A 27,749-nucleotide genomic window follows, 5' to 3' on the forward strand; every position below is an offset into this window, starting at 1 on the left:
CGGTTTCCAGTATAAATCACAAACGAATCGTTCACTACGTTTTGAAATTTTTGAAACCGACCAACAAACCGAAAGTAAACAAGGAAAAAGAAAAAAGAAGTCAAACCAATGACCGGTTTAAACGATTTCAAGGTTTAAACGAACCATAAACACTCATATTTGTTACGTGATTAAACAATGTATGTGTTCAAACTCCCGCTGCATCGCGCAGAATTTAAATTTTAAAAATTTAACCGGCAACCGTTTCTTGAGGTTACACATTGACTCATTAGTCATTACCCCCTTTACACATTACGAACATAAACCCTAAATACGTAAACCAAAAACCTCATTCAAATTCACGATCAATTCTCAGTCTACTGTTCACCATCTTCAATTCCATCTCGTTATTGCATGCTAACATCAACCAATTTCCCAATTATCCATCCTAGGGTTTACAAAACCCTAAATCACATATATCCCCAATTCAGTCACAATGGGCGCATTAATCAGCAATCGAAACAAACGTGACGCATCATCTCAACATTCACCATGTGGGTTTGATCACAATCTTCATATTAATAAGAAACTGAACTCTTCTTCATCTCACAGTAACGTTTCAAGACTCGGTCTTTATCCCAAAACATGGGTTTTAAGAGAGATTCATGCTCCGTGTAGGTTTATTAGTGGGTTCACTGCCAAACTTTCAAGACTTTACGATATAAAATTGGGTTTATTTGGTGATTTGGGTAATGCTCTGTTTTCCAAGTGTAAGAATTTAAGAGAGCCTGCAATTAGAAGGTGTAAAAATGTGAAGAGTGATTCGGGTACTTCGAGTATTGAGGTAATTGATGTTGATGATGACAATGATGATGAGGATGATTCGGGCGGTTCGAGTGTTGAGGTGATTGAGATTGTTGAGGATGAGAGGGAAGAACAGAGTAATAATGTGTCGGTGGAGAGACGGGAGATTGTGGCGAGGTATATGGAATTGGATCAAAAGGAGGGTGTTATTGATTTAGATGATGAGTTGCCTTTACATAAGAATTTGCATAATGAATCGGTTGAAAAACGGGATCCGAGTTTGAGTAGATTACGGTTTGATATCAAGTTGCTGGAAGCGAAACTAGCTTTACGACAACAAGCGCGTCCGGTTAAGAAAAAAGAGGTATAAAGATTGTGAATTTGTATGTTTAGTGGTTGGTTTATTATATTAGTTTGTTTGTTATTTCAGGATGTGGAAAATGACCTTTTTAGGCCTCTTACTGAGGAAGAAGAGGAAATGGTTGCTAATGCCTTATTGTATTCTGATCGGTAAATTTCGATGTTATTGTGTTACGTTTACTTTTTGCGATAGGACGTTTTTTTATTAAACGTGTTTCCAAATTTGTAGGAATAAGGTTTTGGTCAATCATGAGAACTCAAATATTACGATCACGGGGCAACTTCTGCAATGTTTGAGTCCTCATGCATGGTTAAACGATGAGGTGATTATATATTATAAGTTCTATACTTGAATGCATTAACGTATTATGTATGTGCGCATACGCTGTTGATTATCTTATTTCAGGTTATCAATTTGTATCTTGAGTTGCTAAAAGAGAGGGAAAATAGGGAGCCGAAAAAGTTTTTGAAATGCCATTTCTTCAACACATTTTTCTACAAGAAGGTTGGTTAATTAAATATATATTTGGCTATTTTGGCAGTATGTATACGTTATTAAGCTAATTTTTGCAATTATATGTTTTTATTTGGCAGTTGGTAAGTGGAAAGAATGGATATGATTATAACTCAGTAAGAAGATGGACGACCCAAAAGAAGTTGGGATACGGTCTATTTGAGTGTGACAAGGTGACATTATAAACTACTTGCTATTTTTGTGATTAATTTTTTTTTTCTTGGTATGCTGATATTAGCTTTATTTAGATATTTGTCCCTATCCATAAAGAAATACATTGGTGTTTAGCTGTTATTAACAAAAAGGAAGAAAAATTCCAGTACCTTGACTCGCTTGGAGGAGCCGACAAGAAAGTTTTGAGAATGTTGGTATGTCAATCCTACATGTCTTTTTGTGCATAACATTATTTTTGTCATTCTCTTTGACCTGTTAAGATATAATATTATTATGTGGTGTTATGTGTTCAGGCCAAGTACATCACGGATGAAGTTAAAGATAAGAGTGGTAAAAGCATTGATGTTACTTCTTGGGATCAAGAGTTTGTCACCGACCTTCCTAATCAAGAGAACGGGTGTGTATACCAAGAACTTTATTCGAGAAAATTAATGATGTTTTTAATGTTTTACGGAAAAAGCAATATTAGATTGTTGGGTGAAAATTTAATTATTTTGTTTCTTGGCAGGTATGACTGTGGCATGTTTATGATCAAGTACGCAGACTTCTATAGCAGGGGCATAGGATTATGCTTCAGCCAGGTAGGATAACCCTTCTTTAAACGAAGTCACCATATTATTGTAATAAATAAATCTTCTTTTTTTAATACAATAATAACTAAATCTCAAGCATTTAAGCGGTTGTAAGTGCTAATATATTACAAAAAATTAGTACGGTAAATCTTATTAAAGTAGGTATATTTATGTTGGGTTCGTAGGCCTTGTTGGCCCGGTTTATTATATGAAGTCAAAAGAGGAGACGGGTGTGGGCGGTCGGGCCCAAGCCCGGCCCGGTTTAGATTTCTTGCATAATAATTTACTAACCCTAGTTCAGTCTCTATATAAACAACATTATGTACTTGTAATATTGGTCACTCAATAAAGATATACCTAGTTGCCACCCGTGGACGTAGGTCAGTTTAGACCGAACCACGTTAAATCCTCGTGTTCGTTTACTGCTTTCGTGTGTGTGTTCGGTTTCGTGTGTGCGTTTAATCCTAACAACTGGTATCAGAGCTTAGGTTCAGATCACGCGAAGAACACGTTGAACCATCCAGCCGCCGCCACCCTACTGCGCTAGGGTTCCGCCGCCGCCGCTCCGCTGCTACAGTTCCACCGCCGCTGCTACAGTACCGCCGCCGCTACAGTACCGCGCCGCCGCTACAGTGATCGGGGCTAGGGTTCCGCCGCGTTACCGCTAACTGCTGCTAGGTTTCGCTGCCACCAGTTGCCACAGGTCAGATTCAGGTTGTCGATCTAGGTTTTCGGTGTTGGCAGCTAGCCGACGTATCCAGCGATCGACCGGAAGGTTGAAAAGAAGGCAGAAGTTTTGCGAGTCGAGATCCTACTTTGCAAAGTACGAGTCAATAACAGCGAATCAAGATCCTATTTTCGTTGAAGAACAGTTTCAAGTCAGAAGAAATTTAAAGAAACTTAGAACCAGTGCCAACCGCGTTTGTCAGGTTTATCGTTTCAGTTTAAAGTTTCAATTTCTGATTTTCAGTTCGATATTCCGCTGCGTATAAATAGGTTGATTTTTTAACAGAGTTCAGTAGAACAATCGTTAAGTTCAGGCTCGTGTTGCTGTGTCTGTCTCTGTTTTATCCAGTTTTTCGTTTTAGTCATTGCCATGGCAGAAGACGGAAAGGTTTCGATACAGAAGTTTGACGGACAGAAGTTCGGTTGGTGGAAGATGCAGATTGAGGCACTACTTTGTCAGAAAGACTTGGATGTAGTGTTTGAGGATGAAAAACCAGAAAAGTTGTCAGAAGCAGATTGGAAGAAGTTAGACAAGAAAGCTAGGGCTTGTATTACATTGTCGTTGTCGGAAGATGTGGCGTTTAACGTCATGAAAGAAACCACAGCCCGTGGTATGATGGACGCACTATCCAACATGTATGAGAAGCCTTCGGCAGCGAATAAGGTCTATCTTATCCGAGAGCTAGTGACAACAAGAATGAAAGAGGGTGGGTCAGTTACAACTCATATCAATAATCTTAATTCGATCTTGTCCCGCTTAGTGTCAGTTGACATTAAGTTTGATGATGAAGTTCAAGGTCTCTTGTTATTATCCTCTTTGCCCGACAGTTGGTCGCAAACAGTGACTGCAGTTTGTAGTTCGTCTACAAATATTACTTTCGATGGGATTCGAGATCTGATTCTGGGAGAAGATTCAAGACGCAGAAGTTCAGGTGAATCATCAGGCAATATGCTAGTCACAGAAGGTAGAGGTAGGGGAAAACAGCGAGGCAGTGGGAGCAGGAAGAGGAGTCAGTCTAAGACTCGTAAGGATATTGAATGTTGGGGTTGTAAAGAGAAAGGACACTTCAGGAATCAGTGTCCGAATGGTAAGAAAGAGGTGAACGTTACAGAAGACGACACAGATGACGGGGTCAGTAGTGATGAGGCTTTGGTTTGTAGTGTTGAGAGTAGCGTTCATGCTTGGGTGATGGATTCTGGTGCATCGTTTCATGCCACTCACTGTAGTGAAACGATGAAGAATCTTAAATTTGGGGATTTTGGAAAGGTTCGACTAGCGAATGATGATATTTTAGAGGTTACGGGTATGGGAGACGTTGATTTGATAACTTCAGCCGGTACTTCTTGGACTTTGAAAGACGTGAGGGTTATTCCAAGTTTGAAGAAACGTTTGATATCAGTTGGGCAGTTGGATGACCAAGGGCACGATGTTAAGTTCGGGAATGGGCAGTGGAAGGTAGTCAAAGGGAATCTCGTGGTTGCTCGTGGCAAGAAAATGGGTTCGCTGTATATGGTCGATATGTCATCGAAAGGAGTGGATCCAGTTTTGGTGAAAGACAAAGTCCGGTTCACAGAATCTCGTGGGCAGAAGAAGGTTCGTTTTGCAAGTAACAAACCCAGAGCCAAAGTGAAGATTCAGGATGAACGAGCTAGAAAGGTTAAATCAGTTGGGGGACATCGTGACAGTGGGAGCACGGTTCGTGTTTCAGTTACAGTTCCAGGTCGACAGTGGATTAAGAAAACCAGTATTCCAGCTGTAAAAGTCTCTCCAATGAATTACTTGCTGAATATGGAGAGTGTTTGTTCTCAGGTTATCTCAGGATCCGGTAGTTCGTTACAGTGGGAGCCGGTAGGGACAGAGAACGGGTCAGGGGCAGTTTTAGCCGTGACTGACGTGTTGGAGCTCCGGGGAGCTTCAACGGGCCTTCAGGTTAATTGATGAGAAGGCGGTGGCAACTAGAAGAAGTTTAATGTTCAGATTACAGAAGTACAATCAGGAGTGCAGACGAGAGTACTCAAGGCCTCCGAGTGGGAGATTGTTGGGTTCGTAGGCCTTGTTGGCCCGGTTTATTATATGAAGTCAAAAGAGGAGACGGGTGTGGGCGGTCGGGCCCAAGCCCGGCCCGGTTTAGATTTCTTGCATAATAATTTACTAACCCTAGTTCAGTCTCTATATAAACAACATTATGTACTTGTAATATTGGTCACTCAATAAAGATATACCTAGTTGCCACCCGTGGACGTAGGTCAGTTTAGACCGAACCACGTTAAATCCTCGTGTTCGTTTACTGCTTTCGTGTGTGTGTTCGGTTTCGTGTGTGCGTTTAATCCTAACAATTTATTACAACACTAACTAAGTTTCTAAAATTAAAGTGATCTAAAAGGTTGTAAGTGTTGATATATATTACCGTTTTCTTTTTCGCTTACCCTTTTGAATTTACCTGTTGACCCGATATGATAAACATAGTCAAAATTGACCTATCCAGAAATAATGATTAATAGATTTTTATATATCTAGGCTAATATATATGGGTTTCACTATTTATTAACATCTGATAAATTACTTTAACATTCAATATAATAAATGAAATTCCATAAATTCGGCTTTGTTAGGTTTTCCCTGTTTAATTATATGCAAACCCGAATCCAGACCGAAATTTCGGATTTAACACAACATAAAACCAAAACGTCGGTTGTTGTTTGGGTTCGGTTATTTCAGTTACAGATCCATTTTCTTAGTTTCATGCCACACCCCTAGTTGAAATTTCATTGAAGACATAAAATTTGTATTAAGTATATGAATGATTAAAAGTTGACATTTTTATTTTTATTATTTTTGCAGGAGCACATGCCATATTTTAGATTGAGGACAGCCAAGGAAATATTGGAACTGAGAGCCAACTGAAAGTTTCTATAAATAAGCCTGAAACATGTTGGTCCATACAACATTAAGAGTGATTTGCAACAATGGCAGAATTTGCTGTGTTTTTTTTGGTTAGAGGTGAATTGAGGGTAGGAAGCCAATTATTTTTATATTAATGGCTTGGTTGGCTTTTTTTCTAATTGACTACTGTAATGTATATCATTATATATTACAAAAATTTTGAATTTACAAAGTTAAAGAAACGATCGTCGGATCCTGGAAATTTTCTCACGGGGGTCAGAAAGTTTTTGTATCCGTACACAATTAACCATCGTTGTATAAATCTTTTTTGGTCCGCTTTGACTATCCGGTCGGGTCGAATTGCGTCGGTCATATATATAGAAAAAAATAGAAAAAAATGATAATCAAACACAGCATTATATAAAAAAAAAAAGTACAAGAAACTTCATTATAAATGCATAATTATTTAACAATATATTTAGCTTTGTTCTATACAGGGTTTCATTTTCTAGAAATCTAAACAAAACATCATCTAGTTTGGACATTTATAAGCAAGTTTTTTTCTCAATGAAATAAATAAAACCATCATTTAAACTCTCATCACTCATATGATTACGCAAATCAGATTTCACGTACTCCATCGCCGAAAAGCAAATTTCAACGCATACGATTGCAATGGGTAATAATGATGCGAGGTCTAACTTCAATTAACGAATAAACAATACACCAATGCAAATGAAGTAAGTGACCAAAATAATATATAGCCAAAACATTTTTTTAGATTAAAACACTTAGGTAGCGTTTGGTATGCAGTAATCATAGAGAGAATGGAATGATTCATTGCTTGGGAATGAAAAATATGGTGTTTGGTTGCTTAATGGAATGCAATCATCCATTACGCATGGAATCCCATTCCATCAAAACCATTTCTTTCCACCCGTCTTCTTTTTTTTTCATTCCATCCTCATTCACCATACTTTCTTAACATCACCACCTAACAACATCAACCATCACCACTACCATAGCCACCACCACCTGCCGCCATCTTCGCCGTATCCACCACCACCTCCGCCACCACCTCCGACGCCGCCGCCACCACCACCACCACCATCGTCACCACCACCGTTGTCACCACCACCGTCGTCGCCACCACCACCACCTTACCACTAGCGCTACCACCGCCACCACGCCGCCGCCACCATTGTCACCGTAACCACCACTACCATTTCCACCGTAACCACCGCAACCATTGTCACCGTCACCGCCTGACTATCACCGCCACCACCACTTGACCTCAACCACCATCGCCATCACTACCAATGCTACCATCGTTTGACCACCGCCACCACCACCTGACCTCAACCACCGTCACCACCACCCTACCATCGCCATCACTACCAATGCTACCATTGCTTGACCACCGCCACCCCTCCCACCACCACCACCATAACCACCGCCCTTGACGCCTGACCGCAACTACCACCACCATTTTTTTTTTAAATAACTTACAGAAAAAAGTGTTTTTATTATTTATATTTCATTCCTATAATTTTTTTGGATACCAAATAACATTAACTTTTGATTCATTTCATTCCCATAGGTTAACCAAACAAGACAAATGAATGGTAATGATCCATTTCATTCCATTGTTCATTCCATTCCTTCTCCCATTCCATTCCCACTTCATTCCATTACCTCCAACCAAACATACCCTTAATCCATTAAATTTATCTGACCTGCTACTTCTACCATCATACTCCTTTTTAAAAAAAAAATAGCTTAAATGTAGATTAAGTCGAGAGTTTTGAGACTTGTGCTTAAAAATTAAGCATAGATTAATTGAGCATTTTTGCTTAAACTCGTATTTAAAATGTTTCCTATTAAACTCAAATTTAGTTGGTATATTATATATATATACATGCATTTATATAATTAAATTTGTAAATATGTAAAAAAGAAATTATTAGGGCTGGTCTCAAATTTCATAAGGTTGTTCTCGAAATTCCAACTAGGTCGTTGTGCCGCTCTCGAAATCATACATGGGTCGGGGTCAAAATTATACAGGGTTGGTCGGGATTTTAACACATATATACCAGTAAAAAAAATTCACATGGGTCGGCCGACCCCCCTACTCAAAGGGTGGGTACGCCACTGGAAACAATGCAGATGTGACAAATATATGTTGGTTCATTGTTGGGGGTAAATGGAGACATGTAATTAGAGGTGTATAGGGTGTCGATCCGACATTGAGTTCACTTAAGCTTGAGTTTGGCTTGTGAGTGGTTTTTCTAACTTGGATTTGGCTTTTTTATTATTTATAATTCTTTAATAATTTCATTGATATACATTTTGTAATTGTTTTATATATATATATATATATATATATATATATATATATATATAATTAAATAAAAAATATATAAGTTTTTCTTTAGAGCGGTGTCATTCAATTTAAAGATAACGTTAGCAACAAGCTAGAGAATCAAAGGAAACTATGCAAGTAATGTGCTAGTTTAAGCTCACCTAGCTTTGCATGCCTAGTTCAGCATGATATGCGAAGGCTCTAGCTCGTTTATTAAACGAGCTTCATATAAGCTTGAGCTTGTTTATGCTTAACTTGATTTTAACTTAGTTTGTATTGAGTATGACTCACGAGCTACTTGACTTGTTTAACTTAGTTTAACTTAAGCTTGAGCTTGTCGGCGACATGTAATAAAATGGGCCCAAAAAATTGTATGCTAATAAACTAATGGAATACATGACAATGCAATTCAAAATGGAACGATTTGGGATATACGAAACTTACATATTTTTCATTTATACATATAACAAAATAATAACAATAGTTTTGTAGTGAGTAGAACTAGTTTTGAGTTTTATGTTGGAAGCTGTAATTCAATATTACATAAAAACCACCACCAACACTAGTTTTTATGTTTCTATTTCTTTTCCACTTCTATCTTGTCTTGTACAAGTCTTTTGCAAAATCCAAATCTCCCCACAACACCATTCAAAAACCAATACATATCTTTCAAACCTCACCCAATCAAATATCCACAACCCACATCCATCCGCTATGCCACCTGTTTCTGCAAACCGCAACAAATCAAAAACAATCAAAGCATAAAGCGTAGTTTCATCTCTAACAAGTCAAAGAGGTTGAAAGCTTCATGCAAAGTAAAATAGTCTAATTTTTTAAACAAACTACTATAATTAATTTTAGAAAAAACCAGACCCATTTTGACCTGTAACATAGAATTACCAGTGCTTTGACCCGCGTGTTTGTATTAACGAGGTGCGATTTTACGGCTGAGTATTTCCTGTGCTTTGAGTCGGTGCTGGAATCTAGCAAGGCGGGCTTGAAGGCTCACAAGGCTTGCTGCTTTGCGTGACAGCACGAAACTCAATTGGGTCACATAATTGTCAATAAGGCTGCCTGGTTTCTCAACTTCTGCCAGTAATTTCATTTCCTGGTTGACCAAAAATCAAACTATTAATTATACGGTTTTAGATGAATCTGAGTATGTGATAGTACCAGTTAAATAAAATTATTATTACTTCGCGTACTATCTCCATTGTATCTTCGATCTCCTTCCTGTGTGCTGCAATTAGAGCTTCTTCTTCCTACAAAACCATAAATCCTCTTTAAAGCTGTAACTGAAAGTCAAGGTCAAACATGGTCAAAGTCAATCAGAGATCGACTGACAACATACCTCTAGTAATTCATTGACATTCTCATCCTGAAGCTGCTCAGACTCTGACTGTTTTGTTGCCATATAACTGGGGATACTTGATCCCTGTTGCTTATTACCAAAAGATGGAATGTCGGTATTATAACCGTCTCGTTTTAGCCACCCAAATTTGTCAGATTTTTCATTACCCCTTTCGGTTTTTTCTTCTCGGTAACTCTTTCTTCGTGGCGGTGATACCTTTTGCACGGGTTCTTCTGTATCAAATGAATTTGGCATCGAATATACTTTCTGATTATTCCAGTCATTGTCATCCCTACTACTGAAGGAATAGTTTGAAGAGCTTGGAAGTGGTTGTTTCTCAAAGTCTGCTGTGGTGCTGTAAGATCTTTGTGGACCTCGTTTACCTGTGTCCACAAGTTTTTCCTCTTGATAATCCCTAGTATTGAAGGAATAGTTTGAAGAACTTGGAGGTGGTTGTTTCTCAAAATCTGATGTGGCGTTGTATGATCTTTGTGGACCCCTTTTACCTGTATCCACAACTTTTTCCTCTTGATAATTGTCATCTACATCAGAGGAAACTAGCATACTTGCTGATGAAGATTCTTTATTAGTTGTTTGTGAGCTTCCAGTTTGATCTTTTTTGGAGTTTCCACTTTTTGAAAGACTTTTAACCCTGTGATTTCAATGTATTAGAATATGTTGTAATAAGAAAATAAGATAACAGAATTTAAAAAAACAAAACAAAACAAAACAAAAAAATACCTATCAGCATATCTCAGGGTATTGAGAGTGTGTTCACAAGAACCAGCATTTGGTGAAATGCAAGATATCATTACGGTCCTGGAATTCCCGACAAACGAATCACGAAGCACTTCAGTTAGTTTACTTCCACGAAACGGGATATGAATCTGGTCATTATCAAGTGCACGAATGCACTCTTTAAGAGCCAAAAGACTCTTGTTAATTTCTGCACCTTCCATCCTATAATGGTCACATATAATACAGATTAAGCATTACAATAAGGAAACTCGACTCAAATGGGTAAAAAAGAGTGCTTATGTGAGCAGATTACCGTGTTTGTCGGTCATTATCAGTCGTATCAGCTCCTCTTTCACTGCCAGCAAGATCAATGAACGAGATTTTCCCGACAACTTTCCCATTTTTGGATTCATTGACATCAAAATTCCTTCTAGTCTCCTTTACTTCCTTGTGTTTTTTAACAACCAATTGTAATATTGCATGTGATCTTGACGATTCCTCGTTAGCACCAGTAGAGCCAGTACTCCTAGCATTACTCCCTTTCTCAATGTATTCTTTAACAATCTGTACATCTAAGACTTCAAATTCTTGCAATCCAACAATGCAAACTTGCTGTCTTCCATCTTCTCTCATGCAAAGTTTCCTACAAAAATATAAAAAAAATAACTTAAAATCAATCAACCAAACATTAACTAAAAGAAACAAGTGTGTAAAACAGTTATCAGGTAGAGTACTGACTTTCTATCACTCAGAAGATCATATAACTTTCCACCATAGATCTCAAAATAACTAAGCCATAGTTTGAACTTTTGATCACGGTAACTTGGGTGGTGTAATAATCTAAGAAGATCTTCAGCAGCTCTAAGAGGTAATGGCTGCATTGTATATGTCTTACCACTTCCTGCATATAAAGAATATTCTCTTACTTTCAGCTTAATACAATACCAGAAAAAGCAAACAGAAATTAATAATATTCAAAAAATGGATTAGAAATCCTAAGATACCTGTCTGACCATAAGCAAAACAAGTTGCTTTTGTCCTTTGAAATATTATGGGAATGATTGGCTGTACAGTTTCGCGGTATACCTGTTTTAGGTAAACCATTGAATTAAGTAGCACAATTACATTTAAAGTTTTAAACATTTCAGCATAATCAGTTGCATTGCATAAAGATTGTAAATTGTAATTTACTTGGAAGAAAAGATGATGCAACTTGAAGATCAACTTTAGAAATATTACCTCATCATTGGTTACTTGCCGGTCAAGAACAGCATCAAAACAGAATTCATGTTTCTCCACATATGCAGTCAGGTCCACCTTTATAAAAAAAAATTAAAAAAAGTTTTTATTTACCTGTTGAATCTGAAAACTAATATAACTTCAAGTTAAGAAATGTCCAAACCTTTAACTTGGGTTCATGGACGGTTAGTCCATTTCCAGATACACTCACAACATCATCCTCCTTGCGAGCAAGTTCCTTCTTATTCAGTGGTCTTTTGCGCACCTGATATTAGCATCAACTTGATTAACACATCGACTCCCACATATCATTTTAACCAAATAGATGTCTTGGTTTCTCCTTTAAATTTAATTATCCCAGAATAGAATGCAATCATTCAAATAACATAAGTGGCTTACTCCTAAAGCAGTTGATCACTTCTAACTAATCATTCCATGTTATAAAAATAAGCAACATGTTGAGCACACATATGGCATCAAAAACTATATACTATTTATTGCACATGTCTTAAAGTGGGACTGCTGACCATAAGTGAAAGGAGCTACATACCACAACTTTAATCTTAGCCACATTATTTTCCCTTGAGCTGCTTTCTTTTTCAAGTGTAGGCAAACCATAAGAAGCATCTATATCTGTTTGTCCTCTTTGCTGCCGGCTTGACAGGACATCATAGTCGTTGTCGACTGCGCTAGTCATAGCAGGCATAAAAGGTGAATCCTCAAATGGTTCTGAAGTAACATTCTGGTAAACGAAAAAAGCACGAGTCACCAAATGCAAAAGAAACTAATGTAAGAGGCATGTTTTCGCATCCACTTTATAACATACTTATTTACGAACAATAGCAATCATGACATATACAATGTTATTTATGAGTAAAACACAAACAATAAAAATAAATCATCAGCCCTCCTTGTGCTCATTTTTACACAAGGAAACTTGTGTAAGGGGCAAAAGATACTAAAGAAAGATATTTTTACCTCAGTAAGAAGTTCAGTGTCATCCATAGAATGTAAGTCCAATAGCCCTGCTCCGAAATCACCCCTGAACTCAGATGATAAAAAACCATCTGATGCACCAATCCCTCCCGGACCTTTGGCTATTGGAGAAAATGGCTCAGAACCAGATTCACCACCAAAATTAAGATTCCTCATTAGTTTGAAAAGCCTTTGCTTCTCTTCAGCAGATTGTGCTCCATATCCCTGCAAACAGAATAAGATAACACATTAAACATATTCCAAATGCACACCACATGCACTTTATTATAGACATTGTTTTCAGTTAAAATTTTAACAGAAATTCAGAGATACCTGCATGAGCAGATTTGGCAGAAGGCGTTGATCAACACCAGTAGGCGCCGCCACGGGTGAGGCCAGATGCTGTAGACCTGCAGACTGGAGCCATCTTGCCATCACAGCATCACTAGCAGAACCTGCATTCTGATGGTTCCCACCATCCGCAGGTTGATCATACAGAGAGCCAGTATTTCTCTGCTGCATCTGGCCGCCCATGTGGCGCTGCGATCGACGTTGGGGAGCCAATTTTACTTTAAAATCTTTCCTCTAAATAAACTTTAACCACAAAAAAAAAGCAAAAAGCAGTTTAAAAAACATTACAAATGAACCAAATAACTTCTCAAAATAAACTTTCAGGTTCCAATCAATCAGAACACATTCAATACGCTAATCAACACACCAAACAATATCATTTCCTATTCTCAATTTCAAAATCCTCAAACAAAACAAACGTTATCACCACAGAACAACAAGCACTAACCTAACCAAAAACCGAAAAATCGGTTATTGGTTTTTTTTTACACTTGGTTAAATGAAATTAACCAAACCAAACTGCGCCATCAATACTTTCATATGTTTCTAGCTTTTATACCTCCATTTCATGTTTTATACCTTCATTTCATGTATTTACACCTCCATATCATGCATTTCTAAGCGACAACTTTAGCCCAGGTTTTCTTTTGGTTACTAACCAAAATTAACCGAAATCCGAAAAAGTAACCAAACAAAAAAAACAATTAACCGAACACCAATTGGTTAATAAAATAGATTAACCGATTTCGGTTTAGACGAATAACCGAACCGTGCTCACCCCTAAGAAAGATGCATACCTACAAATAACCGAAATCCTAAATCCGAAGCAATACTGGTAACATTATTAAACGTAATCAACATTCAATAATAATAATAATTACATATGATATCCTGAAATTCAAAATCCCGAAAGGAAACCTAATTACACCTACACATAATAAATTAGAAATAGAATTACGATTCAGATCCAAAATTCATTGGTTATCATCGAATGGAGATGTGATAGGGTTGAAAGAAAGAAAGAAACAATGCAGATAGAAATGAATCGATATGATATAATTAGCAGCATTGGAAGGAGGAGTATCGAAAGGCGTACCGTTTGAAAACGTGAAACAGATCTGGAAAATGAATTGTTGATGATGATGTGGTTAAGAATTGAAGAGGATGATTCCATGTGCGATTATGATGGCAAGGAGGAAGCTTTAATGCCTTTTCTTCATTCTTAAATAATTATTAAATTAATTGTATCATCATATCTATATATACTTACAGAGATACATACATACATTGTTTCTCTCTCTATATATACATCCCTTCCTTGTGGAAGGAACGTGACTGACTGACTGACTGACTGACTTAAGGAGTGAATTAAAAGTTATACATATACGATTAACTTTTTTATTTTAATTTTTTTTACCACTATTGAAACTAGAGGTGCATAACTCGGGTTTTGCTAATCCCTAGTTTCGTGTATGGAATCGGGTGTTGAAAATATTCGGGTCGGATTCGGATTTAGATATTGTATCTAAAAATTATAACTTATGCATCGAGTTCGGGTCAGGTATAGAACCAGGTATTCTAAAATCGGGTATTTGAATACCCTATTACCTGGTATTGGAAAAACCCCATATTCGGGTTTTTTCCGAGTATATTTCGGGTATATATTAGGTTTTTTTTAAGGGGGTTGGACCTTTTTTGGTTGTTTTTTTGGTGTTTTTCATGTATTTTTGGGTAAGGTGAGGTACAAATCGGGTTCGGTTTCGGGTACGGGTTTTTGTATAGAAATGCATACTCTATATGCACCCTACAAGTAGGGTCAGGTATGAGTTTGGATAGTAAAACTCGGGTATAAAAACACCCGATTGCGGGTTTTTTGTGAATCTATATTTGGAACTAATCAAAATACATGAGTGAACGTTCTTAAGACGAAATGTCAGATGTTCGTACTGATTTTGGCATTCCATGTTTGACTCGCCTAAGAATACTACCAGCAACTCATCAAGGAGGAAGTCATCACTATAAAAAAAATCCTCTTGGTTATGTTTCGAACTTAAGATCTTAAATCTTAACCATCACTTTCATATTGTCATAAGGCTATAAGGTCAATAGCAACTTTTATTTTATGAAATTTTACTTTTAAATATATCTTTTATTTGAGTGGTAAGTTATAAAATAGAAGATGATAGAATTTATAGAAAGAAATACGACCAAGGTGTTTGATGGTGGAAGAACTTGTATTTTATGAAAATGGAGTATGAGATGATAGTTTTGGTTAGCAATATATGTAAGAAAAAAAAAGTTGGTTGTCACAATTTAACATAACTAGCGCTTTGGGTCTACAGGTTGCTCACTTACATATCATACATGTGTCATTATTAAATTCTTAATAGAACAAATAAAATTCTTCTACAAAATGTATGTTATTAGAGTTACAATTTATAAAATATGAGATTATAGAAAGAAATATGATGAAGGTGGTTGGTAGTGAAGAAGTTATATTATATGAAAATTGAGTTAGAGAGAATACTTTAGTAATATATGTAAGGGAAAAAGAAAGTAGTCTATTACGATTTAATATAAGAGATTACTCACTTGCATATCATGTGTCTATTATTAAAGTCTTATGATTATATGTTATAACTTCAATGAGTAATGTGTTTTTAATAAATTGAATATCGTTTAGGATTAAGCAATTGTTTATTAACATGAAGAATAAGAAATGTGTTGGTTGACAAAAATCAATTAAAGTATATATTGTTAAGATTTTGGGCAGCTGACTAGGTAAATAATGTTAGGACATTCAAAAACCAAAACAATAATATTAGAATACAAACTAATGTATTGAGTCAAAATCTTGTATTAGTTTAATGTAGTATCAAGTACAAAAGAAGATATTAAATAAGTGAACCTCAATGATGTATAAACCTAAGCAACCTTGGAAATTTAGGATGCCTTTAAAATGACTTAAAATGATTGATGGTAATGTGACACTTTTAATAAATTGACCAGAAATGTATGTTTAATATAAGTAGGAATACGTTTATAAATCCAACCTAACTTTTTTTCCCAAAAAAAGATAAGGACACCATCATATTTATTTTCAAAAATTTTTAGGATACTGACATACTCCAATAAACAAACTTATTCCCATTCCTATACTCTCATGATCAAAACAGGCTAAAAAATGATAAAAAATTGAAAAAAGTGACTGATTTGGTTCGGTTTGAATATAACGATCGGTTTCAACAATTTATAAACACCCTTACAACATAAATTGATGAAGCCAAATGCAACATCTAACAAACAACAAACATATTTAGTACACAAAGTGTTAAAATAATTATGACCAACACCCATATTAGGAATACAAGGGCATGGCATGAATTTCACACTACAGTCTGTCTACATATCATCCGGGTTCACCGGGCCTTAAAAGACGGGCAGATCGAGAACAATGGATGATGATTCGATAGGTTATTTTGCTCATCTAAGACAGACAACAGGGTCAGTATTTGATGAACTCTTCACTAGATGCTTGTACTACTATGTACAAACACGTTTTTTGTAGTTGCTAACTGTCGTTAGGTTAAGCATGGGAAAACCATAACTTCATTAATGATCTTCATTTCCAGCAGATGCCATTTCTTCTTGCCCTGATGTTTCACCTAGTCGTTCCTATAAAGATGGGGAGGGGGTGGCGGTAGTGGGGTGGTTAAATAATATTACACTAATAAATATTTTTCTAACGAAATGCTTTAGGAGATTATATGCCTTAAAAACACATGACTTGTGTGTTACCTTGAGTGATACATTTTGAGCAAGAAGTTGCTCATACTCACTCCTGAGGCGACCTACTTCAGCTCGGAGAGAAGAGTTTTCATCCTTCAAAACTTCAGCTCGTTGGGCTAGCTCATCACATTCCGCCTGGCCCCACATACAGATATAATAATATTCAAATTATATAAGAAGCGGGAATGAAAAATGATCATAGCAGGTAACGTATCAAATACTTTGAAAGTACCCCCAAAGTGTGTATTATAGAGAATATGTCACCAGTCGCCTAGTTACTATTTTCATCATTGTTCCATTAAAGTTGGTCAAACTTTTTCCAAGTATAAAAAACACTCAACTTTCAACTGTTAGACAATATATTATGTTAGATCTTATATTTACAATCTTGATTTTAGATGGTAGTTGAATGTAATATTCTACCCTATATATAGGGATCTATTGTAATGCATTAGTCAAGAAATCAATAACCAAAATCACATTACGTGTTTTAACTTGGTATCACAGCCAAGGTATTCAAACCCTAGCTGCCGTCAACAACCAATTGCAGCCTACATCATATATTTTTTTTTCTCTTCTCTGTCGATCAACAACTCTACCCTAATTCATCATGGCCATGATTACTACCTTTACAACTGTGGAGAAAACAACACACAACTCCCATAAATTCGCTTTCAAACTATCACCCACAAATTATGGGTATTGGAAAGCAATGATCCATCCCTTCTTAGTCACCAACAATTTATTTGGCTACATAGATGGGACAATCCCACGCCCACTGCCTAAAACAGCTGCCACAACTAATACTGCATCAGTTGATAATCCTAGCTAGCATCATTGAATCTCCAATGATGCACACGTAAGAATGATTGTCATCTCTACTATATCTGAAGCTTCTTTTCAACATGTTCAAGGAATAACATCAAGAGATCTCTAGCTTTCTCTTGAGAGGGCATATGCACCACATAATTCTTCCCGGGAATACACTCTCAAAACTCAACTCTTAAAGATTGAGATGAAAGGAGATGAAACTCCAATCTCCTATCTCAGCCGCGCCCAAGAATATGCTAGTGCCCTAGCCAACATTGGCGAACCAACCAAAGACAAAGACTTGGTTATGCTTGCCATCTCCGGTCTTCGTGATGAATACAATGGCCTCAAGGCAAATCTTCTAGGCCGATACCCACCGGTAAAATTTAACAAATTGCATGGCCTTATTTCTGATTATGACTTTCTGGTAAACAAATCCATGAAACCCTCTCCACAAGCTTTCATGGCCTCCACTACCAATCCCCTGCTGCAACCAAACACATTCCCGCAAAATCAATAACACATTCCCGCAAAATCAATTAACTGCTTTGCATCAGCTAGCATCCCAACTAGGGTATCAACTTCATCCTACCGTCTCTCAAAACCCTCAACCTCAAGCATTCTATGCAAACCGCCCGTCAAACAATTATCGTGGCAACAGGCGTGGCAATTCACGTGGCAATACACGTGGTAATTATTCTAACAGAACTCATGATGACTCTCGTGGACACGGCAGCAACCAAAACCGACAACAGCAATTTGCATGGGCTTCAACTCAGAACACAGTTTATGGCCACTGTAATCGTTGTGGCATCCAGCATCTGCCTTCCCAATGCCCTAATCAGTCCAATTCCTCTGCTGTCCGTGCATCACCTCAAGCAAACTATGCAAATTTTTCTGAGCTTGGGTCACAATCTGGTTCTACATGGATTCCCGACACATGGTCCAACAGTCACGTCACACCGGACTTCACAAGTTTGGATAACTCCGAGGCATATTCTGGTAACGACAAACTTCATGTCGGCGACGGTAAACCTTTACCCATTCTTCGTATTGGCTCTTCCAAAATATATTCCCTAAACAAAATTTTTAATCTTTCTAATATTCTTCACGTACCCGATGTTACAAAGAACCTCTTATCTGTTCAACAATTTTGTACTGATAATGATGTTTTCTTTGAATTTCACTCATCTTTTTTTGTTGTGAAGGACGAATCTACACGGTCCATCCTACTCACGGGTCCAAGTAATGGTGGTTTGTACTCGATCCGTCTTCCCCAATTGAAGTCTCTTCCACGTCTTTCCTTCACCGCCACTAGAGCTTCTTCAACCATTTGGCACCAACGTCTCGGACATCCTCATGCTCGTGTTTTCCAAACAATTGTTTCTAGTTGTTCTTTACCTGTTTCTACAAAACTATTTCCAGCTTTATGTTCTGCTTGTCAAATGGGAAAATCTTCTAAGTTATCTTTGAATAATTCAAATTTTCATAGTAATAATATTTTGGATTTGGTTTATTGTGATGTTTGGGGCCTGCTTCATCACTTTCTTTTGATGGATATAGATACTTTATGTTATGTGTTGACCACCATTCAAGATATATGTGGTATTATCCATTAGCACAAAAATCTGACGTTTATTCCACTTTTAAATCATTTGTGACAATGGTCGAACGACATTTTAATACCAAACTTAAAAATGTGCAAACTGACTGGGGGAGAGTTCTGCAATCTCACACATTTTTTCTCCTCACTAGGTATTATTCATCGTCGTTATTGTCCTCACACGAGTGAGCAAAATGGTATCGTTGAACGTCGAAATCGACACGTTGTCGAAACGGGCCTCTCTCTCCTTTATCATTCTAACACTCCACTACGTTTTTGGAATTTTGCATTTGAAACAGCCGTTTACTTAATCAACCGACTACCCTCCCAAACCTACTCAAACAAATCCCCTTTTGAGCATCTCTTCAAACGAACACCAGATTACTCCTTTCTTCGTGTTTTTGGATGTCAATGTTTTCCCTACCTTCGTCCGTATAATCGACATAAATTAGATTTCCGATCTACACCTTGTGTATTTTTCGGATAGTCCTATTCATCATGGGTATCGATGTTTGGACTTGACAACTGATCGTGTGTATATTGCACGTCATGTTCGATTTAACGAGCATCTTTTTCCATTTACACCAGTTCCTTTAACCGAGCCCACCACCAATCTAGCCCCTTATTTCTCCACCTTTCCAACACATGTTAACACTACACTGCCCACTCCTAAACAGCCTGAACCAGCCCCCATTACCGAAACAGCCCATGTTACCGAACCAGCTCCTGCTACCGAACCCGCCCTTGTGACCGAAACAGCCCTTGTTAACGAAACAGCCTCTACTACACCACCTGCACCAGTCCCTACTTCTAACCAACCCACCACTCCACAACCTGACCTTCAGCCCATTCCCATTCAAACACCTACCATACCATCTCGCACTCGTCCAGCTAATCTTCGGCCCAATCCGAAACCCACCACTCGCTATAATCCATCTTCCTATCATACATCCACTGATCTAACTCCTTCTCTTGAGCCATCCTCGTTTACCGTCGCTAACAAATTTCCGGAGTGGCGTCAAGCCATGGCTGAAGAGTTTGGTGCTCTTGTTAAGAATGGCACATGGTCTCTTGTCCCTTATGCTAAAAATACTAATGTTATTGATTCCAAGTGGGTTTACAGGTTAAAGTGGGATCAGCACGGTAATGTCACTCGTTACAAAGCGCGACTTGTAGCTAAAGGTTTTCGCCAACAACCGGGTGTTGATTTTCAAGAAACTTTTAGTCCCATTATCAAGGCTACTACCATTCGGGTCGTACTATCACTTGCGGTCACCAATCAATGGTCACTTCGCCAATTAGATGTCCAAAATGCTTTTCTCCATGGTGACTTGAAAGAAACCGTCTACCTTCGTCAACCACCTGGTTTTGTTGACAAGACTCATCCAAATCACGTGTGTCTTCTTCATAAGTCTTTATACGGCCTGAAGCAGGCTCCATGAGCCTGGTTTGAACGCTTATCTGCTGCTCTACACCAACTCAGTTTCTCGGGTTCCAAAACTGACCCGTCACTCTTTATTATGAAGTCTCAGGGTACTCTTGTGTATGTGCTTGTTTATGTTGATGACATTATTGTCACAGGGAACAATCCGAAAGCTATTGATGGTGTTATTACCAAGTTAAGCAACTCGTTCGCGATAAAAGATTTGGGCAATCTTCACTATTTCTTGGGTATTGAGATCATTCCTCATGGAAAAAGTCTTATTTTGTCTCAACAAAAGTATATCCGTGAACTAATTACGCGTGCTGGGCTTACTGATTGTAAATCGGTTTCTTCGCCTATGAGTAGTTCTCAAATTTTATCTCGCGGTGACAGCCCTCAACTTACTGATCCTACCAAATATCGTCAAATTGTTGGGGGCCTTCAATATGCCTCCCTCTCGCGTCCGGATATCACTTTTGCTGAGAATAAAGTTTGTCAGTTTATGCATGCCCCAACTGATAACCACTGGTTAGCTATTAAACGGATTTTGCGCTATTTGAATGGTACATCTCATTTTGGGTTGTTCATTCGACATGACTCTGGATCTACTCTTCATGCTTTTACCGATGCTCATTGGCACAACACTCTCAAAGCATACTCTGATGCTGACTGGGCAGGATGTCCAGATGACCGTCGATCCACAGGGGGGTTTGTTGTCTATTTAGGGTCCAATCTTGTCTCATGGAATGCTCGTAAACAACGTACGGTTTCTCGTTCTTCAACTGAATCCGAGTATAAAGCTCTTGCTGACACGGTTGCTGAAATAACTTGGTTGGAGGCTCTCTTGAATGAACTCGGTATTGTCACCAAGTCTTCACCTATGCTATGGTGTGACAATCTAGGTGCCACCTATCTATCTGCTAATCCCGTGTTTCATGCTCGCACAAAACATGTTGAAGTTGATTTCCATTTTGTCAGAGAAAAGGTGGCTCGAGGCAAACTTAAAGTTCAATTCATATCTACAAATGATCAAATCGCTGACGTGTTCACAAAACCGCTACCGTCACAAAGATTTCTACTTCTAAGGTCCAAGTTGCAGGTCGTTCCCCGCCCTCAACTTGCGGGGGAATGTTAGACAATATATTATGTTAGATCTTATATTTACAATCTTGATTTTAGATGGTAGTTGAATGTAATATTCTACCCTATATATAGGGATCTATTGTAATGCATTAGTCAAGAAATCAATAACCAAAATCACATTACGTGTTTTAACTTCAACTTTCAATATTGTTACATAATTAGTTAGTTATGCTAAGTTACCCAGTTTTAAACTTCAAATATTTTTTTAAACTGAAAAAAAAAAAAAAAAAAAAAACTTACCGACTTTAGTAAAAATTATTGAAAACTGATTACTATTTAATATTTTCTCCCTATTGTAGATACACAAAGCCTCTTAAATTATTTTATTAATAATTAATAAATTAGATTATTATTGAAAGGATATGACTTTGCAGCATACTGGACAATGGACACACTAATCATTCATAAAATCATTTATACAATATACGTTTTGGACAAATAGCCTTTCTGTACCCGTGCCAAAATATCCACTTTGATCCGGCAACCCGCCCATTTGTCATCTTTGGAGAACAGTTTCGATTTTGACTAAAGAAAAAAGTATTCACCTGCTTGCGCAGTCTGGATCTACGAGCAGATTCCCTATTGGATTGCTTCCTTCTCTGTCGTTTTAGCTCCCTTTCATCCTGAAATAAAGAATCAATCAATAAGATAAAGAAAAAGCCATCAAAGTGTTTTTCCTTGCGTTTCCTAAATAGTTACATAATCCATTAAATGCATACAAGTGCCATATAAGGAACTTGAGAATTTGTTTCCCACGCTCCAGTATAGGAGCCCAATTTGAATTTCAGAGTCGGTAATAATAAATTGGACACCACAATGAACAATCTTGGAACTATAAAAAGGTTTTTGATGCCAAAAATGCAACCACCTATTTAATCCCTCCTTCCCAAATAAAATTGGAGAGAAAATAAGCTCTTATATGCAATTCACCGCAAGTCATAATTTTAATTCATAAACTGGGCATTCACTTTTCATCAAAAAATCCGACAAATATACCTTTTAGATATACAAAAAATACAGGTATAAGTCAACACACATGATGTACATATTGCTTAACAGATGGAAAAAAAAAAGTGAAAGATAAAAAGGTCCTTTGACTTGGTTCAGACAGGAAAATTACACTGGATTGTGGTGAGCATTAAACTGTTATTTGGTTTCAATTCAGTGTTCAACTATGTAGAAATATAATATTAAAACTTTTACTAGAAAGAATAACATAAGGTGCACCTGTAGCCAGAGTTGTGACTGCATGTTATCCCTTGATCCAGCAGTAACTATTCCCGCTGCTGCAACTGGAGCAGCAGTTATATTCCCATGCATCGCAGGAACATGGGACGGATTTGTACCGTTCCAATATTCCATGCCTATATTTAAGTTAGTGGCGGGACCAGGCATTGTTTGATTGACCACAGAAACAGGTCCATTTGGTGCTCCATTGGCAGAGTTACCATTTTCACCTGTGGCTAACAATATCATTGTAATAACAATTGCTTCAATCCCACGAAGCACAAAAACAATAAACGACCTATTAGACACTCATAGAAACCAAACCTTCAATAGAATCTTGCCTTGATCCTGACTTCATTTGTGAATCCTGCAACAACTCAAATTTAAGTTAATCTTATTAAACGTAAAAAAAATAATAATAACACCAAACAAGTAATTAGAATAATAAACAATATTTACATTTTCAGAATTTCCATCACTTCCTTCACTTGAACCTTCACTTCCACTCTCAGCACTGAAAATCCCAAATCAAAATTAGAGACACGTAATTTTTCTTTTCATTTTTTTTAATGGAAAAGACCCATATTAAACTTCGGGTAAAGTTAAAATACAAAGGGAGACAAAAATGAGAAGCGTGAGAAGGATTTGCGACCACACAAAAAATCTCTTAAAAATATATTCCAAAAATATCATAAAAAAATCATAACTCAAAATATAAATAAAAAACGAAAAAAATTAAAAAACTAAAATGTTTCCGCCATCATTCCCGTTAAAAAAAATAAAAAAAATTGACGAAAAGACACAATGCCGAGATCAAATGCACAATGACGAAAATGAACAAAAGACACAATTATAACTAAAAAAGACACAATAGATCGCAAAATATAACACAATGCCGAACAAAATATAACACAATATAAAGAAAAAAAAGACACAATGTCAAGGAAAAGACATGACTTTTTTCACTTACCATTGTGTGTGTGTGTGTGTGTTTTTTTTGTGAGAACGAGATAGACGATGGAAACATTTTTGTGTTTTTACTTTTTTTGTTTGTTTATTCAATTTTGAGTTATAATTTTTTTATTTATTGTTTTTCTTATTTTTTTGGAGGGGTTATTTTGTGTGGCTACAAATCCTTCTCATTCTTCTCATTTTTGTTCTTCTTTGTTGAATAACTTGACCCATTAAACTTCAACAATTCACTAGCTATACCTTTTTGGATAAGCTCCATTAGCAGATGCGCCTGCTTTGTTAGGTTCATTATTCTTGCCTGTAATCATATTTATATTGCCCAAGCTTCCTTTTGACCTCTTAATTGGAAGTTTTTCCTTCCCATCCGGTGATTTGCCATCAACTTCCGCATTTCCAGGACTATTACTATTACCCTACACAACATTCACATTTTGTTGTAAATATATTAAGCTATACACTCCAGAAATCCATAAATTATACTAACTCAGGCAACTCACAGAAGCTCCAGCAACACCATTTGGAGAAGGCATTGCATATGGACTGAATGGATATGATCCCTGGTTAAATATGAAACAAATTTCAATATAACTTTTTCAAGATAGTAAGGAAGTTAGAAAAATAACACATTAAAATTAATAAGAAAAATACCGGGGGCATAGATGGATGAGCATAAATGCCACCAGGAGGATACATGGCAACATATGGATGAGGTGGAGTACCATAAGGTGGCATAATAGGCTGCAAGTGCACGTAGATATCAGAAAAATGAACAATATATCCATTGTAAAATGAAGTGGATAGATGAAACTAAATAACATCATGCGACCAGCATATTCAAGATTTATGAAATTGGCATCACATCATATGGTCAGATAGCAATCGTCATTACCAACTTCAAGGAGCTAAATACGTAACCTAAGCTTGTCAACCAGTTCAAAGATATAAGCTGCAGGTCTATACATAATAATACCTGAACCCCCCACATGTAGGGGTGAGCTTGAGGGCTTGATGCCATAAACCCATGTGGAGGCATATGAGGATAAGGCTGTTCAAGATTGGCATACAACCTAAGATTAGTAAAGTATCTCAAATCTTTAAGAGGACCAATTTGTGCAAGTTCAAATGTTTTTGAGACGGAACCTGAAATCCAGTCCAATCTGGATTGACTGTGCCCTTGGCAGCACCAGAAGTCTGCTCCTGAATAAAGTATAGTTATAAAACAAAAATATAAACACATGCCATTAAAGTTCTAACAACTGACTGCAGACAAAAGAGAAAGATATTAACTTGAGAATTTGTTGTCTTTGACTCCTTTGTTGGGTCTTTTTCCTCCTTGGAGGATTTATCCTTCTCGCTGCTTCCCATTACTCAAACGAGTAAAAACTTGAAGTATCCTACAACCATCCTGCCAATGGAATTGAAAACACATGCATTACTAGATTTTATTAAAAAAATAAGAAAAAAAAGGTATTGCATTTGAAATAACTCTACAAGCTACAAATTCACCTTCATAAACAGTAGTTAAAGATTATTTTGCACATATGAATCGGTGTTCTCAAAACATACCTCAGAGACTCCTATATAGTAAAACGCTATAACAACCTAAACCATAAATTTAGGGATTTTCAAAAATTCACATAACCTAAACATTATATAACAAATTGACCATACCATTCATCAAATTTGAAGATTATTTTTTGCATAACTGAATTGATGTTCTCAAAATATACCTCAGAGACTCATATACAGCAAGACACTATGAACTTCCTAATAGGGGTGAGCAACAACCGAACCATTAACCGAAACCAAACCAACAAAACCGAAACGAAATTTACAAAAAAACAGTTTTTTTTTGGTACCCTCGGTTAACTGAAACTAACCGAACCATTCATATTTTCATATAATTCTAGCTTTTATGCCTCCTTTCAAGTATTTTAGTATTTATGCCTTCATTTCATGTATTTCAAAGTATAAAATTTAGCCCAAGTTTGGTTTTGGTTATTAATCTAACCTAACCGAAAGCGGATAAATTAACCGAATAACCGAACCGATTAACCAACAACCAACCGGTTAACAAAATAGATTAACCAATGACTTCGGTTTCGATTGACGCTAATAACCGAACCCTGCAACACCCCTACTTCCAAAATCACAAAAATTGGGGATTTTCACAAATTCACATAACCTAAACATGATACAACAAATTAAGCCTACAATTCATCTAAATTGAAGATAACAACACACCACACAAACATAACTAATTCAAATTAAGGGAAAACTAGCTTTTACCAATAATATCGAAAACAAATTTTGATAAAGTATTAATCAAATAAGGCAATTGAAACTGCAGTGAGGTTAGGTTAAACATAAATATTAAACGCAATTATAAAGAACAAGCTTCAGATGTGATAACCTACCGAAAATCATCTCGAACCGATCAATCAAACGGTTGCGATTGCAATAATAATAATAATAATAATAATAATAATAATAATAATAATAATAATAAGCTAGATCAAGCTCAAAAACCCTAACTAAAGGATTTGTGGATAGATCACATTCAAATTGGTTAAGTTGATTCACGAGCGAGCGAGGTTGATTCAAACTGATTGAAGGTGATGGTGACTGAAAGCTAGCTGATTCATCAATTGCTGGTTTCAACGGTAGATTTGTGCTGACGTGTGCGCCTTCAGTGGAGGGTAGGTGTAGGGTAAAGCTAACCAATTGTTTTATCATGTATTTAACCCGATGTCAACGGAATCGAACCGAAACGAAAATTGAAACGTTAGATTTAGATTTAGATTTAGATTTAAGACCACCCGTAGTCACGCCGGGAACACCGCCCCCGGTGTTTTGGGGTTTTTTTACGCGTTTTGTACATAACATTTGGAATTGGCACAAAAATCAAAAAATTATCCCTTGGGGGCCCGTTGGGGATAGCCGTTGGAGTTTAAAAAAAAAACTTTTTAAAATATTAACCAAACTATACTACAAAACACACCCAAACCTCATTTTTTTACACATTTCTTTCTACTACTTCTCTACCAAATATTTTTTACACAATTCTTTCTACTACCAAAATGTTTCCGTTTAATAACAACCAAAATGTTCTCGGCTTCGGTCAATTTGTCCGTCAAGGCAACGCAAGCAACCAAAATCCACAAATGAACTCATCTATCGCCCCAATGCCAACCGTCTCCGTCCCTCAATCCCCGTATCCGTTCGAAGCGCATATGGCTGCGTACATGCAATATCTAAGTTCGGGAGCCCCTTTACCAAATACGGTGTCCGGTTTCCAAACCCCAACTACAAACATTTTTGCCTGTTCGGGTTCCCAACCCGACAACGAGACGGTGCCGGAGACATAAATAAACCCAGAGACAACCCGTCCCGGCGACTCGCGGCGGTTCGACCCCACGCGGACGTCCGAGAAAACACGCAAAAAAGCCCGCCGGCGAACCTCAGGCTAAAAAGAACACCATACCGTGGAGTATCGACGAGTGCGAACTATGTGCTCATGCTTGGTGCACGATATCGGAAGATGTCGAGTGCGGTAAGTTTTTATAAAAATATATATTTTTTAAATTTCTTAGAAAAACATTGAACTTGTGATGTTTTTTATTTTTTTAGCGAACTATCAAGCATTGGGCATATTTTGGCACAAAATTAAAGAGTTGTTCCACGAACTTGACAGAGACTCACATCGAGAAAAAGATTCATTACAGTCGAAATGGAAGGACATCAACACCAAAT

At 37.1% G+C, this 27,749-nt stretch overlaps 3 protein-coding genes across 8 annotated transcripts; 1 reads left to right on the forward strand and 2 right to left on the reverse strand.

The window, feature by feature from the left end:
• The first annotated feature begins 240 nt into the window (after nt 1-240).
• On the forward strand, nt 241-6,207 carry LOC143603652 (putative ubiquitin-like-specific protease 1B). 2 transcript variants are annotated; one of them, XM_077080404.1, is made up of 10 exons: nt 241-823; nt 884-1,147; nt 1,214-1,293; nt 1,373-1,466; nt 1,550-1,648; nt 1,738-1,830; nt 1,906-2,025; nt 2,125-2,228; nt 2,340-2,412; nt 5,972-6,207. In XM_077080404.1, the coding sequence occupies exons 1-10, from the start codon at nt 476-478 to the stop codon at nt 6,032-6,034; spliced, it is 1,338 nt and encodes a 445-aa protein (XP_076936519.1). In that variant the 5' UTR covers nt 241-475; the 3' UTR covers nt 6,035-6,207. The 2 variants fall into 2 exon arrangements, with proteins under 2 accessions (XP_076936519.1, XP_076936513.1); XM_077080398.1 differs by having other exon boundaries at nt 242-1,147.
• A 2,944-nt stretch (nt 6,208-9,151) lies between these two features.
• Nucleotides 9,152-14,159, reverse strand: LOC143603636 (kinesin-like protein KIN-13A). 2 transcript variants are annotated; one of them, XM_077080392.1, is made up of 13 exons: nt 14,126-14,159; nt 13,012-13,272; nt 12,682-12,903; nt 12,254-12,445; nt 11,867-11,968; nt 11,704-11,781; nt 11,469-11,550; nt 11,203-11,365; nt 10,778-11,107; nt 10,468-10,686; nt 9,727-10,378; nt 9,572-9,637; nt 9,152-9,483 (listed from the first exon to the last, which is right to left on the reverse strand). In XM_077080392.1, exons 2-13 carry the CDS (start codon nt 13,210-13,212, stop codon nt 9,301-9,303), a joined length of 2,490 nt encoding a protein of 829 aa, XP_076936507.1. In that variant the 5' UTR covers nt 13,213-13,272; nt 14,126-14,159; the 3' UTR covers nt 9,152-9,300. The 2 variants fall into 2 exon arrangements, with proteins under 2 accessions (XP_076936507.1, XP_076936502.1); XM_077080387.1 differs by lacking the exon at nt 14,126-14,159 and having other exon boundaries at nt 13,012-13,528.
• A 2,112-nt stretch (nt 14,160-16,271) lies between these two features.
• LOC143603670 (bZIP transcription factor 68-like) lies at nt 16,272-26,737 on the reverse strand. 4 transcript variants are annotated; one of them, XM_077080424.1, is made up of 13 exons: nt 26,414-26,737; nt 25,284-25,401; nt 25,137-25,187; nt 24,967-25,041; nt 24,645-24,734; nt 24,494-24,553; nt 24,237-24,409; nt 23,484-23,538; nt 23,349-23,391; nt 23,025-23,260; nt 22,343-22,420; nt 16,828-16,953; nt 16,272-16,704 (listed from the first exon to the last, which is right to left on the reverse strand). In XM_077080424.1, exons 2-13 carry the CDS (start codon nt 25,359-25,361, stop codon nt 16,642-16,644), a joined length of 1,128 nt encoding a protein of 375 aa, XP_076936539.1. In that variant the 5' UTR covers nt 25,362-25,401; nt 26,414-26,737; the 3' UTR covers nt 16,272-16,641. The 4 variants fall into 4 exon arrangements, with proteins under 4 accessions (XP_076936539.1, XP_076936526.1, XP_076936536.1 ...); XM_077080411.1 differs by having other exon boundaries at nt 23,349-23,400; nt 25,137-25,193; nt 26,414-26,736; XM_077080421.1 differs by having other exon boundaries at nt 16,273-16,704; nt 23,025-23,254; nt 25,137-25,193; nt 26,414-26,734.
• Nucleotides 26,738-27,749: the final 1,012 nt, after the last annotated feature.

This window comes from Bidens hawaiensis, unplaced genomic scaffold (assembly GCF_021521415.1).
Source record: "Bidens hawaiensis isolate Kalapana, Puna unplaced genomic scaffold, B.hawaiensis_p1.1 tig00001961_1, whole genome shotgun sequence".
Lineage (NCBI taxonomy): Eukaryota > Viridiplantae > Streptophyta > Magnoliopsida > Asterales > Asteraceae > Bidens > Bidens hawaiensis.

Excerpts from the sequence above, each read along its gene's own strand:
- LOC143603636 (XM_077080392.1), bottom strand. The coding sequence starts at position 13,212 with ATGGGCGGCCAGATGCAGCAGAGAAATACTGGCTCTCTGTATGATCAA. Across the intron at positions 11,782-11,866 it reads TCCATGAACCCAAGTTAAAG|GTGGACCTGACTGCATATGT; the intron begins GTTTGGACATTT and ends TTTTTTATAAAG. Across the intron at positions 10,687-10,777 it reads GATAATGACCGACAAACACG|GATGGAAGGTGCAGAAATTA; the intron begins GTAATCTGCTCA and ends TGACCATTATAG.
- LOC143603652 (XM_077080398.1), top strand. The coding sequence starts at position 476 with ATGGGCGCATTAATCAGCAATCGAAACAAACGTGACGCATCATCTCAA. Across the intron at positions 1,831-1,905 it reads GTCTATTTGAGTGTGACAAG|ATATTTGTCCCTATCCATAA; the intron begins GTGACATTATAA and ends AGCTTTATTTAG. Across the intron at positions 2,026-2,124 it reads AGAAAGTTTTGAGAATGTTG|GCCAAGTACATCACGGATGA; the intron begins GTATGTCAATCC and ends TTATGTGTTCAG.
- LOC143603670 (XM_077080411.1), bottom strand. The coding sequence starts at position 25,361 with ATGGGAAGCAGCGAGAAGGATAAATCCTCCAAGGAGGAAAAAGACCCA. Across the intron at positions 25,194-25,283 it reads CAAAGACAACAAATTCTCAA|GAGCAGACTTCTGGTGCTGC; the intron begins GTTAATATCTTT and ends TACTTTATTCAG. Across the intron at positions 24,554-24,644 it reads CTCATCCATCTATGCCCCCG|GGATCATATCCATTCAGTCC; the intron begins GTATTTTTCTTA and ends ATATTTAACCAG.